Source organism: Haliotis rubra, unplaced genomic scaffold (genome assembly GCF_003918875.1).
Source record: "Haliotis rubra isolate DU_JTF1 unplaced genomic scaffold, ASM391887v1 Scf33, whole genome shotgun sequence".
Taxonomy (NCBI): domain Eukaryota; kingdom Metazoa; phylum Mollusca; class Gastropoda; order Lepetellida; family Haliotidae; genus Haliotis; species Haliotis rubra.
In genome coordinates, this window is record NW_025767002.1 from 3,529,821 (window position 1) to 3,546,897 (window position 17,077).

General features: G+C 41.5%; 1 protein-coding gene across 1 annotated transcript; it reads right to left on the minus strand.

Annotated features, from left to right (window-relative positions):
* Window positions 1-4,795: 4,795 nt before the first annotated feature.
* LOC124284111 lies at window positions 4,796-5,469 on the minus strand. The gene is made up of 2 exons (XM_046720171.1): window positions 4,950-5,469; window positions 4,796-4,866 (listed from the first exon to the last, which is right to left on the minus strand). The coding sequence occupies exons 1-2, from the start codon at window positions 5,467-5,469 to the stop codon at window positions 4,796-4,798; spliced, it is 591 nt and encodes a 196-aa protein (XP_046576127.1).
* Window positions 5,470-17,077: the final 11,608 nt, after the last annotated feature.

Consider the following 17,077-nt stretch of genomic DNA (forward strand, 5'->3'; position numbering starts at 1 on the left):
GCACGGGTAATCTGCCGTGTCGTAAATCTCCGAGAAACTTATGACACATTCCAATCATCACAAAGTCGGCGAATGAGTGGATCTTTAGGATTTTCAGGGCTACCTCTAACCACGAAACGGTGATACCTTTAACATTTATGTTAGAATAAAAAATGATCAGCAAACCATACACATATATACTGACAATTTTCATAGCCCTCAGTAGAAAACCAATCAAGATTAGCAACTGTGGTGAGGAAAATAGAATATTATTTATCCCTCCGTTTTCTTTGAAGCTATGTTGCTGCAACTGGTACAAACAACTTGCACTAGCGGCATAAATGCATATCCAAATTTTGGTCGAAATCGGATGGTTGGTTTCCGAGTTACGGGTGTTTAAAGCTGGAAAACATGAGCTCTGTGCACTGGAAAACTTGACCCCTGGTCGCCGAGGGTCATGTAGCTTCTAAGAAGTTCCGGAGAAGAAATAGTTCCCTCTTTGACAGGCTGTAGCTCCGTTGTGTTTGGGTCTACAGTCAAACCAATTAGTGTTCTGGAATCTATCAGACGCAACGTTTCAAGTGACCAAACGGTGCATTTTAGCGACTTGAGCCGTCCAGGCGAAATTGTAGGCATTTTGATTGCGCATCTGCTCAAGAACTTTGGCAAACATTGGAGCATTAGTTTTGGAGATATTTGCATTTGCATTTGAAATTTTTGAATTAATTTTGAATTATCTGCCCTTTGCTATTGGGCCTACAGCCTAGAGATTTTAAAGCGCGATATGTACACCTCGGTGGGCATGTGGGTTATTTTTTTCAAGGCATTCTGTCGAGCGGTGCTCTCTGTAGGTCTGGTACAAAATACGGCGGAAGAATAAATAATAATAATAATAAAAACACGAACGATTACAATAGGTCTCCTGCCTTTTGGCAAGGAGCCCTAATAATAAGGGCCTGATGATGTACGCCTCTCCGTGGTGGGCCTAGATAAGGGAATTATATTGCCTGAACTAAACGTACATCACCCAGTTAGGGCTGACCCCCCGAAGCTGGTTTTTCACTGGGTTACCGACAAACAAGGAGCAAACCATCTTTTAATTCCGCAGCCCAGTCAGACTTCCTCCGGTAGTGACACCAACCACACTGGAGATGGGACTTGCCCCAGGGGGAAGGCACAGAACCCGACCAAGAATATCTTGGTCAAACCACCTTAAAACCACACTACTTGAGTGTGCGAGAGCGACAGGATGGCCTGAAAATCCACGTATCAATGGCAAGTCGCTGAAGCTGCATTGGGACAATGCCATGCCCATGTATGCTTACCTGACGGAGCAAAATATCCGAGATCAATTCCGGCGGCTTAAAAATCTCATGCCCCGTGAGCCAGTTCAACTCACAACTGGTGCCCGTCAGGAACCTTTGCATGAACAGAATGCTCAAGTGGCAGCAGACCCAAAACTTCTTATGGACGTCCGTGTCAACCCGAAATTTCGGATGCTCACTCTTCCTCTTCCTCAGTTGCAGATCTTTCCGAAAATCCTGTGTATATTTTGTTTCATTCCATTTATGCTGAAATATGTGACATACCTTTAGAAAAACGGAGGCCAATTCAAGAAACAAATGTATCTTTTCCCAAACATAAAATTAATTTATTAAATGACATTATTTCTATGAAACTTTCATCGGACTGTTCATTACAGGAAGTTAATTGTTGTGTCAATGCTGCCGCTCGAACCTTGGAGGAAATTCACAGTTTCCAAAGAAAAAACATCTCATACTAAGAACAATACACCAAAGAAAAACCGGTTTCAAGTAAAACTAACGGAAACTAGAAAATACATTTCCTGGATAGAGCTGTGCCTGAAACTAAGATCATCAGGGAGTCCAATGTCAAAACGGCAAAAGACAATTTGGAGAAAATTAAAATTGCAGTACAAGACAACAAAAGAAAAGGTACTTCTCCAAATTGTCGATTCCCTTAAGGCCAAAATAAAAGTTTGGACTGAAAGAAAGAAAAAATGGGAAAAGAAAAATAAATTCATCAAACAAAATAAACTTTTTAGAAATAATGAAAAACACTTCTACAGGCAACTGAAAACAAACGGTAATGGTGAGCATGATAAACGGCCTCCCATTGATGCCAATGAAAGGTTCTGGAAACAGTTGTGGTCTATACCCGGCGACTGTAACCTCTAGGCACCATGGGTCCGTGATTATGACCATGCAATGCATGAGAAAGTAAATAGGTCGTTTGTCTGTTACATCTCACCAGATTGCCTGAAAAGTGTCATCAAAAAGTCCAAATCTAATACAGCTCCAGGGCCTGATGGCATTCGAAACCGGTATTGGAAACTGTTCCCCTGTGTCGAAACACCATTACTTCACTGATTTCAATTCTCTTGTGGACACAGGTGATGTTCCTCCATGGTTCTGCAAAGGTCGCACAATACTTCTCCCCAAGAAAGGAGACTTGACTGATCCCAAAAACTTCCGCCCTATCACATGTTTGAATACACAATACAAAATATTCACAGGGTGTTTGACAAACCTCGTGTCATCTTACTGCTCTTCCAATGATATAATTTACAGAGAGCAGAAGGGGTCGAGAAAGGGATGTTGGGGTTGCAAGGATCAACTTCTTGTACAAAAAATGATTTTGGAAGAGGCTAAAGCATATCACCGCAACATCTCCATGTGCTGGATTGACTACAAAAAAGCATACGACTCGAATGGATTCTGAAGTCTCTTCATTGTATTGACCTCCCTGAGCGACTACCTTATTTACTCAAGTCTTTAATGAATTGCTGGTCTACTCAACTTGAGATGTACTCGCAAGGGCAGGTGCAGACTTCGGAATCTATTCCAATTAGAAGGAGAATTTTCCAGGGGGATTCCTTTAGTCCTTTGCTTTTTTGTTTGTCTCTAAATCCTTTGAGCTTTCTGCTCAACAGAGAGGAGGGTTACCATCCCGGACCTCCTCAGCACAGATCCCCAACACCGCTTACTCATCTCCTTTACATGGATGACATCGAGCTCCTTGCCAAAGGAGATACCAATTTGAAAGAACAGGTTCCCTTGTCGAGTCCTTTTCTAATGATATTGGTATGACATTTGGACTCGACAAATGTAATACTCTTCATTTGAAACGTGGCAAGGTAGTTAATGATGGAACGGTCAAGTAACAAGGGGAGGAGTTATTGAGCATCTTGTGGAAGATCAGGCCTACACCTATCTTGGAATGCAAGTTCGAGACAAGCTCCAGAATACCCAAATTCAAGACAAACTTCGGGCCGAGTAAAAATCTCGCTTAAAGAAAATCTTGAGCTCAGAGCTAAATGCTAGAAACAAGGTCAAAGCCACCAATACTTTTGCTGTGCCAGTCCTCTCCTATTCCTTTGGAGTAGTTGACTGGACGAAACAAGACATCCAGTGTCTTGACCGTCTGACCAGAAGGATCATGTCTGATAACAGAGCCCACCACCCTCGTTCCTCTCTTAACCGTTTATATATGCAAATCAATTCTGGTGGTCGGGGTTTGATTAATGTGGAGGCTCTTCATGACAGAATTTTATTGTGTACTTTTGCTGATATTTATTTATCGGATGATCCTCTGGTGATGCATGTGAAGACTCACGGTGAAAGCAAGGAATTCCACAGCTATTTTAAGCGTGCCAAGGTTGTTGGACAGAATCTGAAATTTGAGGTTGACTTTGCTGATGGCAATGTACTGCTGGACGGTACAGCGATGGGAGTAAACCAGGTGAAGTCCTTCACCAAGTCTGCCCAGAGTCGGTCTTTTGTGGAGAAGCTTTCTGAGAAGCCATTGCATCGTGTGTACATGCAGTGTGTGGAACAGAATAGCAATCCCACCGACTCCTTCGCCTGGATGAAGTCGGCTGGTCTTAAATGTGAAATTGAGGACTTCCTTTTTGCTGCTCAGGACCAGTCACTTCCCACTCGCAATCGCCAAAATGTGATTCTAAAACAAAACATCAATATGAAATCGGTGGATGTCCTTCTTTGGCACAAACAGCATATCTTAAGAGACATGATGGCATGGTTCCTTGCTTTTACTACCGTCTCTGCCATGCCTCCATGGTACGACTCTGAACCTGTCCAGGGCGTCATGGAAAATGATGCTTTCAAACTTCTCTGGAACAGGCCCATATACAGCCTGAGGAGAATTCCAGCCAACAAACCTGATCTTGTCCTCTTTGATAAAGCCAATGAATTTATATATATTATTGAATTTTCTGTCCCTTTTGACAGCAATGTAATTGGCAAGATTCAGGAAAAGCATGATAAATATGCGGACCTCGCCTTTGAAATGTCTCGCTTGCATCCCGAGCACACTGTCGTCAGGCTCCCCATCGTTCTCGGTGCCCTTGGTTTGGTACCTCCTTATCTCTTGGCGCAGATTAGGAGAGTGCCCGGGTTCTCCACCGGGAGCACAGCCCTTCTGACACTCTGGGTAATGCAGAAGGCTGCAGTGTTGGGGAGCCTTCATATTCTCCAGAAAGTACTTGGTGGGTTCGACTAGGCAGTGTTTCCTGGGAGAAGTCCCATTCGCTGTCTGAGTTGCGTGTAGAGGGGGCTAGGGCCCTGAGCTGATGATGAGCCTTACCAGCCTGACTGTGCTAGGATCACCCGAACCCTCTCTGCTGCATTTTCATCTTTTATCTGTAAAATCTAATAATAATAATAAGTATTTCTAAAGCGCCAAAATTCCACGCCGGGAGCATGCTCATAGCGCATACAGAGAGTTCTAGTTGCAGTGATATGATACTGAGAAAGGGTGAATCTTGAGGTGAGATCTAAACAGAGTCAGAGTTTGACATGTTCGCAGATGGTCGGGCAATTCGTTCGATTTCTTGGCCGCTGCCACCTGAAAAGAACGGAAACCATATGATTTCAGGTGCCAACAAGGAACATGCAGTAGGTCTCTGTGACTGGAGCGAAGCGGTCTACCGGGGATGTACAGCCTGAAGAGTTCCTTGAGGTACACTGGAGCTGTTCTGTGAACACACTGATATGTCAAAGTCAGTATCTTGAAGTCAACTCTCGCTCGGATTGGTAACCAACGTAGGCGTTTCAGGACAGGAGTAATACTTGCAAATTTAGGGGTTTTGGTGACAATGCGTGCTGCATTATTCTGAATTCTCTGGAGTCGATTAATGAGATCCTGTGAGATATGGAGCAGAAGGCTGTTGCAGTAGTCAATACGTGAAAGTATCAGAGATCGAACAAGTGCTGCAGTAGAATCCTCAATCAGAAGATGGCGGATACTGCCAATGGTTCGGATGTGGTAGTAACAAGATTTACATAACTCTGAGACTTGCTTTTCCAACGAAAGATCACATTCAAAGTAGACACCAAGATCTTTGACTGTTGACGAGGGGGAAATGGGTGTGTCAACAATGTGAAGAGGAGCAGTATTGATCTTCGACAGGCGGGAGGCTGGGCCGTCTAACATCACCTCTGTCCTCATTTAGCTTGAGGAGATTGGTGTTCATCCAAGCATTGACAGATGCACAGCAATTCTCCTAGTTCGGCAGTAGAGAGTTGGTGTTCATCTTGAAGCTATCGGTCATCTGGCTGCCATCTGCATATAGATGGTGTAGGACATTGTGGCTCTGGTTACCTCCTCCAACTGCTTGGTGTACATGGTACACAACAGAGGTCCCAAAACAGAACCTTGAGGGACACCGTAGTCCACGGATACTGTAGATGAGTGCGAGTTCTTGATCACAACCGTTTGTTGCCGCCCTGATACATATGAAAGAAACCATGACAAAACATTGACACTGATTCCGTAATCAATCTTCAGCCTTTGCATCAGCATATCATGGTCAACCGTATCGAAAGCTGCTGAGAGGTCCAGGAGAACTAACACAGCAGCTTGTCCAGCATCCACAGCCTGTTGGAGGTCATTTAGTACTCTGAGGGGAGCAGTTTGAGTGCTATGGGCTTTCCTATATGCGGACTGGAACTTGGCCATGAGATTGTGTTCTTCTAAGTGATGCAAATGTTGCTTGTTCACTGCCTTTTCGAGTATGTTTGACAAAAAAGGCAGATTAGAAACAGGTCGATAGTGTTTCATTATGTTTTTGTCCAAATTGGATTTTTTGGTAAGTGGTTTGACAGATGCTTTCTTAAAAGACTGTGGTACTGATCCACTTGCCAGACTGGTGTTGATAATCCTGGTTATGGTAGGAAGAATGACATCCACTACAAGGAGCAGCGGATCAGTGGGTATTGGGTCCAGTTCACAGGTGGTGGGCTTAGAGTCCTTGATCAAATGTAGGACCTGTTCATCTGTCAAAAGTTGAAATTCACTGAACTCAGGACATACTGGGACTTGCTCGTTGGTTGATTGAGTGTCAGTAGTCGGTGTAAAGCTTTTCATGATAGATGTTACCTTGTCTGTGAAAAAACTGTTGAACTCATTAGCCAATGTGGCATCCCTTTCAGCATCAGGAAGTGTATTGGCTTTCTCTCGTCCAAGAAGTTTGAACATGTGAGACCATAAAGACTTGGGGTTGTTTAGATTAACAAGATGGTTTCATTGTGAAACGTTTTCTTAGCAGAACGAATAATTTTCTTGACATTGTTGCGCTCCTGCTTGTAGAGTTCTCTGCGAACATGAAGCCTTGATTTGCGCCATCTTCGTTCAGCAATTCGTCGAATTGTTAAGCAGTTCGAATTTCGTCACAATACCAAGGAGTGCTTGGCCTATAATGCACTGTCTTGATCTCCAGGAGATCAGACAGTGTAGAGTCGTAGAGGTCACTTAACATCTGTAGATCAGCGAGAGGGTTTCTCAGTTGCTCACTTTCCAGGAGATCCTTCTTGAAAGTGTCCAGACAAATGCCTTTGATATTTCGACGCAATACAGTTTTATGTTGTGGTTGAGGTTGAGTCAAGCAGAGTGCGAAGGTAATCCAACAATGATCAGACATCATGCGATCTTCAACATTAACATTCTCAATCATAGTGTCAGAGTCTCTAGTAATTATCCGGTCAATGATATGACCACTTTTGTGAGTGGACTGGAGTACATGTTGTGTCAAGCCATTGATTGGCCCTCAGAACAGATATGCACTTCTTGAGATCAGACTTCACTGATTGATCAAAGTGGATATTAAAGTATGGAACTGTGAAATACTTAGCTTATTAGCTCTTGAAGGTGGGGGCCTGTATATGCACACGATCCTTGTCGATCTAGTGTCTGTAGTTATGACCATCTCAATCACTTCAAATGAACTTAAAACAGCAGAGACAGAGCAGAATTCGATATTCAGGTTCTGTTTATACATGACAGGAACTCCTCCTCCTACACCATGCAGTTGTTCGTGGAACATGTTTGAAGCTGTAACCATCCGGAACTAACGCAGCTAGGGTGGTCTCATCACCAGTTGATTTCAGCCAAATTTCAGTTAAACACAAAAGGTCCAAATTATCATCCAGAACGGAATCATAAATGTCCACTGCCTTATTCCTAACAGACTGGGCATTCCATAATGCAGCTTTTAGGTAGTTGGTTTTAGGTTTGGGATGAACAATTCTGATGTTGTCAAAATTTATGTCCTTTTTAGGGTTGTGCCCCTGTTGGCCCTGACATGTTGAAAATACTCCATTGATAACCTTGGTTGGTCTTTGTTTCCTCCGTCCTGCTCGCTTGACCCGGTTGGTAGACTTTGTTGTACATATACCTGCTTGACGAATCTTACGCAACAACTGTGGTGGTATCTTGGCAGAGACAATAGGCCTGGCCAAGTAGAGCAGCTTCTCCCTTGAATAGGTAATTGTCATAGTTGATTGGACACACTCAGTCAATGTCCGAGGAGTGAGGACAAGCTCACTTTTTACATGCAGAAATATATAGATCACCAAGTATACACAGTTTATGAATGAAAAGAATTGCATTTTCAAATGAACGTTCAAGCATCAAAATTTCACATAACGATGATGACACACTGATGAAATTCCATGACAAATTGTGGTTATTTATCACTGAAATTTAGATGAGAACAGACAGGTTTTGTCAGAACTCTGTTACATGCAGCCTGTCAGGCGCAGACCCAAGCTCAAGGCCCTGCATCCAGGGTATAGTGGAGAGTTATCGTAACGTATACCATGGAGATTATCGAGGAAGCTATTCACCTAGTAATACAAATCTATTACGCCATGGTGGAACTGAGATACTCATTTATTGAGGTATCGGCATGGTCTGTAGGGAAGATGACATGACTGACTGACTGAGTTTGGTTTTACGCCGCTTTTAGCAATATTCCAGCAATATCACGGCGGGGGACACCAAAACTGGGCTTCACACATTATACCCATGTGGGGATTCTACTAGGCTACCCCACAGCCCCAAAAATGACATGAAGATATCCTAACATGCTGTATAACAAGGTATGTTAGGTATGACGCATACACATACGAGGGGTATCAAAAGGTTTTGAGCCTAAAATACTTCTGATATGTGCATGGTAGAAATAACTATATGATATTGAAGAATGGTTTATATCATTCACATAAACATAATATTGACATGCTCATGTTGCTAGTTTTGTGGCATCTAATCACATATATCCCTACTGAAACGGCAGAAATGGATAAGCTTGAGTACAGAACAGTCATAACGTTTTTGGGCCTTGAGGGCCACCCGGCGATGCACATTGAAGAACGATTGATAGCAGTGACTTGTACGAAGGGTTTTGCTGTCAAATACATTGTACTAAGTAATGGAATAGATCTATCTAGTTTATCTCAGCAGTGATCTGTCTTTTAAAGTAAGCAATTATTCAACAAGCTATATTTTATTATGAAATTTCAGCTTTCAATGTCTGTTATTAAATATACAAAATACTATATATACAAATACTATATAGAAATATACTGTACAGGCATATCATTATGTGTTTTGACGTGTGAAATAAAGAAAAATAAAACATTTAGACAATAGCATTGATGCAATGCTATACAGAAGATATGAGGACGGAACTTTGCGATTCAGTAAAAAAACTGTAACGTTGAGCTGTAGTTCTTTACGCCACATTTGCAAAGGAAAGCCAGACCCAACTATAGTATTATGAATTATAATTATTTACGTAATACTAAAGGCTGTCGACTCCGTAATATACGGATTGCTGTCGCAATCAAGAATATTTCTGGCTTGAAATTTCGATGCCTTTCTCGTGTGCTGGAAAGTTCGATGCAAAATATGATGCCGTATTGGATGCATATAACATAGAGAACGAGCTATGATATACTTACGATATCTAACCAACGATAAGTTTAGGTCCAAATCGGTACGAAATTCAAGGCCCCAAAAGATATTCACCAGAGATACATGCCCCAATTCCGATGTTCAAGGGTTCAAAGGGTGAGCATATTATGCCATTCCAGCAGCAGCTGGCATTTACACAATGTGCATTTAGTGAACGTGAACGAATGAACGTTTGGTTTGAACATTTGATATTCATGATAAGAAAGAAGGACAAACCCCGTTCCACATTCATAAGAAATATCTGCCAAAAGCAGAGTCGAGTGTACAAATGTGACTATATATCATTAGTATATATTTGTTTCAACAGTATTACAGCTGTGAGGTGTTGTTTTTAAACAAATCCATCGATTTACACGATGCGATTCTGTTTATCAATCACCATGAAAAGGTGAGCATAATATTATCCTTTCCCACCGGTAGCACCCGTCATAAACATTTGCTGCGTCTAGTCAGTTGTTCACCTGAACGCATGGTACAAGTCAACATAGGGAATTACATCGGACATAATTTGTATCACTGAAGCATCGAATTTTGAAATGTCGTCCATACGTCTGCCACAAAACGTTTTATGGCTGTACTGAGGCGTTGGATGAGCAAGAGTGGCATGACGCTCTGTGAAATCTTGGTAAAAGCGTATACTCAACTGTACCTCAAAAAGTTGAGAAATGTACTCACCAAAGGCTGGAGCTGTTGGAATATTGTCTCAACATGAAAGGAAAGCTGACTATTGGGAAGTTTAAATCATCCCTTTTGTCATAAAGCGTGAGGAGAGTTTTATGTCACTCTGAATCTTTTTGCGTAGATCTAAATATGAAACAGTTGAGGCGGTCTCACTTGTATCCTTAATTTCAAGTACAAGTTGGTAAATCAGTGGAAGGTAATTGGCTATTTGATTGTTATTGAACGACAACAAATCATCGATGTACCTGAAGCTTATGTTAAACCGCTTGGCTAAATTACCTTGTTTTTATTTTGCCAACCTAAGCAGAAATTCTGATTTATATGCATAAAGAGAGTGGGTGGGTTTAGTTTTACGTCAGTTTAGCATTATTTCAACAATATTACGGCGGGAGACTCCAGAAAACAGTGTACCCATGTGGAAAATCGAACCCGGATCTTCAGCGCGACTAGCGAACGCTTTAACCACTTCGCTACCCCACCGCCCATATGCATAAAGAAACAGATCTACGAGTACAATTGGTGTTTCACCCTTTTTATACACCCTACATAGTATTGTCGTGTGTATGAAACAAACAAAAAATTCCCTAAAATGAATTACCCCTCCCACCCCAACACTTAACCAACATTATGGGTGTCAAGTAAATTCCCTCACTCGGTACACGCGAATGTATCCTAAATCACAACAAAGGTCATTCAAAGTTATCTACACGAACACTTGCCAATACATATCCTTCAGTGTAATTATCTTCACCTGCAAACGGGACAAAACAATCTTGATACCACATATCAAGTTCTACATGGGTTTTTTTCATAACAAGAAATATATATCCGATTCAAGTGGATACTCAACATAATGATATGATAACATTGACGAAACATTCTGACGGAAGATACTAGTTGATGTGCAACAAATAATACTTAAGTATGCACCTGATGAGATTTGTTTCTAAAAGAGTAGTCTTTGAATACAGTCAAGATGTGTGTGTGTGCGTGCATGTGTGTGTGTAAACTAATCATTGTTATGCGATAATATCCTGACATATACATTGCCATATCAGTTGTCAGCAGAGACTGATTTCACTTTTATCTGCGATGCACGTTAACTTTGTAGGTCTTTACAACATGCGTACATTCCTTTGGACTGTCACAACTACTAGGGGAATCTGTTTGACGGAAACCTTTTTTATCACTTGGTGCTCATACTCAAAGGTCGGCCTACCTGACATAGTCTATTTTCCTGCATAAAATGTGAAGGAAAAAACAAAAATAGCACATCAATAAAGCAAGCAACAAGAGAGATACATTTCACGTTGTATCCACGGTTTTTCTTTGACATATTATCGCAAATTCCTCGGATTTTGTACTTTCGCCACAACTGCCCTGAAGCTGGGTAATCGGCTCGACAGACATAAGCCGAACAACCTGACATAGTCTATTTTGCAGCATAATTAGTGTCCCTCGGTTTTACTACTTTCACCACTATCTTGATTATATGCACATATTTATGTGTGATGGCAGACTGTAAGCTACTTAGCACAGGTGATAATACAACTCATATAGTCATATCTAGTTGTGATAACGACTTTTATTTATACCATGACCCAAGGTAGGATGCACCACTCAAACATCAAAGTGGACATGTGATCAAGAATCCGTTACCCCAGATACTGTTACACAGGTACTCATCACAGGAAAAGGAAGCAGTTCAGGTATGTACCAATCCAATACCATTAACGGAGATGTGAAGAAATCCCGTGGTAAAGTGTTTGTCGTATACTAGATCCGGGATGGGTTAGGTACATTGTTAGAAAGTGCCAAGCTATTTGCAGTCTCCCTAGTCAAATCATGGCTGAAGGGGCGGTGGGGTAGCCTTGTAGTTAAAGCATTAGCTCGTCACCCCGAAGACCCGAGTACACATGGGTACAATATGTGAAGCCCATTTCTGGTGTCCCCCGCCGAGATATTGCTGGAATATTAGAACTAAACTCACTCACTCATGACTGAAACATTGCCAAAAATTGACATAAACGTACATTAAATATAAACTGGGGATGGTATTTTTCATGACCACCAGCCTTGGTGATAACTTCACAAACTGTATAGTCCGTTAGCTGTCGAGTTGTTAGATCAGGTCCAAACAATAATCAGTAAGTAAGTAAGTATTTTAAGTGTCACGCAGTATACATACATATAGACATACACACGTGACAAGCGTCAGACAATGCAAGCTGAAACCTTTTATACAGTAAGTAAGTAGATATTGTATATACGTGTCACTCAGTATACCGTCATATGGACCTACAGACAGGTCAAACTAAATATATATACTCAGCAGCAAAAAAGGATATCAGTACGAATGCAACGTTAGATTGGCATTGTAATCAAATCATTGCAGAAATGAACATAATAAGCGGATCAAAACATTTTTTGCGCACATTATCTTGACACATCAATAAATAACTCAGCATAATTTCAAAACATTACGTGAACGCTTGCAGTCCATTCAGACCCTTGACTTCAGTACCTACTGTGACCACCACGAGCGTCAATAACTGCAGCACAGCGTATATGCATGGGGTGCACCAATCAATTGATGAAGACCATTGACACCTTGAACAACACTCTGAGAAGGCCTGGCGCAATCAATCGGCTGTGTTCGGCCTTGGTATGACATTATTCAGTCTCCTCTGAATTTCATCCCAAAGATGTTCAGTTGGGTTTAAATAAGGACAAAGGGCTAGCCATTGCATAATGTTGACACCGTTCTGCTGTAGGAAGTCCTGTGTCGCTCTGGCAGTATGGGCCCGGGCGTTATCATGCTGGAAAATGTTGTTCCGTTAACGTGCGAAATGTGGTATGACGTGGGGTCTGAGAGCTTGGTGGATGAAGCGCGCCGCTGTGATGCCGCCACCTCTCCCTGGACCAAGGTTCTGGAACACCACAGGGCCCACTCTCTGGTTCAGGCCTATTCCACCCCATACCATGATGCTTGCACCTCTCCATGAGTCTCTTTCCATAACACATTGGTCTGAGTAACGCTGGCCATGTCATCGCCATATTCTTGTTCTGCCATCTGCAGTTGATACACAGTACCAGCTCTGATCTGTGAACAGAACAGTTCTCCATTGCCTGTATCGCCAGTTTTGGTGTTGTAGGGCAAACTGTAGACGTTCACGCCGATGACGAGGGGTGAGGATAGGTCCACGGTAAGGTCTACGGCAATGGAGGTTCCCGCTGTTAAGACGTCAGCATATTGTATCAGTAATGATTGGTATTCCGTGTGTTCCCACTGTCTGGCGTGCTGTTTCGGATGCCTGCATGAAGGGATTCGGTACATGCTGTCGCACAACATGACAGTCTTGTCGTTCACCATTGGTTTGCCTGTACAGCGGCGATCATTTGTGGTGTTGGTGGCCTGGAAACGTTGCTGCAGCCTGTAGATGGTCCGAACGTTGACCTGGAAGTGATTGGCAACGGCTTGTGCAGTGTGGCCAGCTTCAAGTTCCTCTGGTTCCTCTCACAGCCTGGTTCCTCTGAGATGTCGTGAGTCGCGGCATCATGCTGACGTTGTAATGTAAATGTTTCAACCAGGATTGGGGGGTGCATTTTATAGGGCTGGTCCTTGTGAACAGCACGTGCAACATGAGTTGCATGAAAAACATGGAGAACACCGTACAATCTCCGAGGTCAGGTTGCCTTTTTGAGACTATTTCCTGGGTTCCATTCTGAGTTTGAGAAGGAATGTCTTTGCTCAGGTAAAGTTGGAGATGTTGTCAAAAATATACAATCAAAACATTAAATGAGTTTACAGTTATCCGTTTCTGCGAAGGAAACTTCCAAACTGACGTTTCTTTTGCTGCTTAGTATATATCACCCGGCCAGTAGGCCTATGAGACACGAGATATCAGTAAGTTGATAGGATAAAGTTAAGTCGGTTCCGGCCTAGGTGCAGCACTGTAATAATCTCCACCCGTGTCCTCGGATAATATTTTGTTGCAACAACTTCTCATAACCCTTGTTAGACAGATATAGCACTGAAGGCCGAACAATCATGATGTCACAGATAATATTTTGTTGGAACAACTTCTCATAACCCTTGTTAGACAGATATAGCACTGAAGGCCGAACAATCATGATGTCACATATAATATTTTGTTGGAACAACTTCTCATAACCCTTGTTAGACAGATATAGCACTGAAGGCCGAACAATCATGATGTCACAGATAATATTTTGTTGGAACAACTTCTCATAACCCTTGTTAGACAGATATAGCACTGAAGGCCGAACAATCATGATGTCACAGATAATATTTTGTTGGAACAACTTCTCATAACCCTTGTTAGACAGATATAGCACTGAAGGCCGAACAATCATGATGTCACAGATAATATTTTGTTGGAACACCTTTTCATAACCCTCGTTAGACAGATATAGCACTGAAGGCCGAACAATCATGATGTCACATATAATATTTTGTTGGCACAACTTCTCATAACCCTTGTTAGACAGATATAGCACTGAAAGCTGAACAATCCTGATGTCACAGATAATATTTTGTTGGAACAACTTCTCATAACCCTTGTTAGACAGATATAGCACTGAAGGCCGAACAATCATGATGTCACAGATAATATTTTGTTGGAACAACTTCTCATAATCCTTGTTAGACAGATATAGCGCTGAAGGCCGAACAATCATGATGTCACAGATAATATTTTGTTGGAACAACTTCTCATAACCCTTGTTAGACAGATATAGCACTGAAGGCCGAACAATCATGATGTCACAGATAATATTTTGTTGGAACAACTTCTCATAATCCTTGTTAGACAGATATAGCGCTGAAGGCCGAACAATCATGATGTCACAGATAATATTTTGTTGGAACAACTTCTCATAACCCTTGTTAGACAGATATAGCACTGAAGGCCGAACAATCATGATGTCACAGATAATATTTTGTTGGAACAACTTCTCATAATCCTTGTTAGACAGATATAGCACTGAAGGCCGAACAATCATGATGTCATAGATAATATTTTGTTGGAACAACTTCTCATAACCCTTGTTAGACAGATATAGCACTGAAAGCCGAACAATCATGATGTCATAGATACTATTTTGTTGGAACAACTTCTCATAACCCTTGTTAGACAGATATAGCACTGAAAGCCGAACAATCATGATGTCACAGATAATATTTTGTTGGAACAACTTCTCATAACCCTTGTTAGACAGATATAGCACTGAAGGCCGAACAATCATGATGTCACAGATATCTGTGAAGATATTTTCAGTTAAGCTCGATACATATCACGATAATTTTGTGGTTGACTAATTTTCATCATTAAATTAATTGACTGTTTGGATATTTGGGTTTTACAATGGCATTAGCAACATGTGGCTATTACTAAACAATATGTCTGTTTGTTGCTATGATGAATCAGAGAATTAATGTTCCGTGTTATAATTTGCTTCCCTCAAAGGGGAACTAGGCTCTGCAATATTAACACCACTTTGTTGCTGCAGGTAATACTGCTAAGGTTATGTATACATAAAGCGTGGAGTTACCTGAAGAAGCAATGTGTATGTGCTCCACAAGGCACCGGCAACGAGGTATTTCGTTGAACTGATGTTCGTGCACTTTTTCATTCCAGCCGTTCTTCAGGGCTGCACAAAAATGTCGGGTCCACCACCGGCGCTTCTATTTGTCTTGGTTTTCGCTTTTAGCTATGGTGAGTCATTTAGTGTGCAATTTTGATTTGGAGTTCATCACAGCCATGCATAATTGTAGATATGAAGGAAAGTGTCCACAGAAGTTTCACGAACATATGGCTAACTATATGACATTGTCATTATAAATGGCTTACTTATGTAACAGGAAAACCATGCTCACGTTTTGTGTTGCCTTACATGATACTGTACTGCATTGTATTGTAGGAACAATGTCCGTACATTAAGAAGCCAGGAATTGTGCGAGTGAGTGACAGCAACCGTAGAGAACGTGTGCAATTTACAATTTACACATGTGAATCTGTACTTGTATGACAATTACGTATCAATCATCAATAATTGAAAAGGCATGTTGTTTTTGTCTCATTGATATTCATTATAAGTACGCTCCATAAAGCCTGTAGATCTTTGTCTTTTCCATCCAGTTTAAGCGGTTTCCAAGTTTGGGTTTTGCTTTGTTGATTCATTTTTTTTCATGTTTTTCACATTGTCAGTTTTCATGGTGTGATCCATATTTGGGGTATTCTAAGTAAATAACTTTGTTTTTTCTGATTATTGTGACAGTTCAATACCCATAATGATGTAGTTACAAGGGCTATTTCCCCCTATCATTCATGTGTCGTATATATACGTAGTAGTGAAAGATTTGTAAACGGTTGGCCGCTAAGCAATGTTTTAAAAAAAATCTTTTTATTCATTCAGATAAGTATACAAAGGCAGGGAGTTCACCGGCATGTTGAAGCTGGTTATACATCAGCAACAAAGAGTTAATAATTTCAAAGTGTGAAAACATAGGTACACAAAGTCAGGGAGTGCACGACTCCAGCAACAAACCCCATAGGTTACCGGCATGCTGAAGCTGGTTATACATTGGCAACAGAGATTACCGGCATGTTGGAGCTGGTTTTACATTGGCTACAAAGATTAGCAGCATGTTGAAGCTGGTTATACATCAGCAACAAAGAGTTACTAATTTCAAAGTGAGAAAACATAGGTACACAAAGTCAGGGAGTGCACGACTCCAGCAACAAACCCCGTAGGGTACCGGCATGCTGAAGCTGGTTATACATTGGCAACAAGGAGTTAATAATTTCAAAGTGTCAAAACATAGGTATACAAAGTCAGGGAGTGCACGACTCCAGCAACAAACCCCCTAGGTTACCGGCATGTTGAAGCTGGTTATACACTGGCAACAAAGAGTTACTTATTTCAAAGTGAGTAAAACATGGGTGTATAAAGTCAGGGAGTGCACGACTCCAGCAGCAAACTCAGAATTGCAGATTTTCAAAATGTGAAATAAAGCTACTGGGCCATTTTTGTGAAATTTATCCATCCTGTTGTTTTTCTTAACTTATAATGTTCGACGAATACAATATTCTGTATT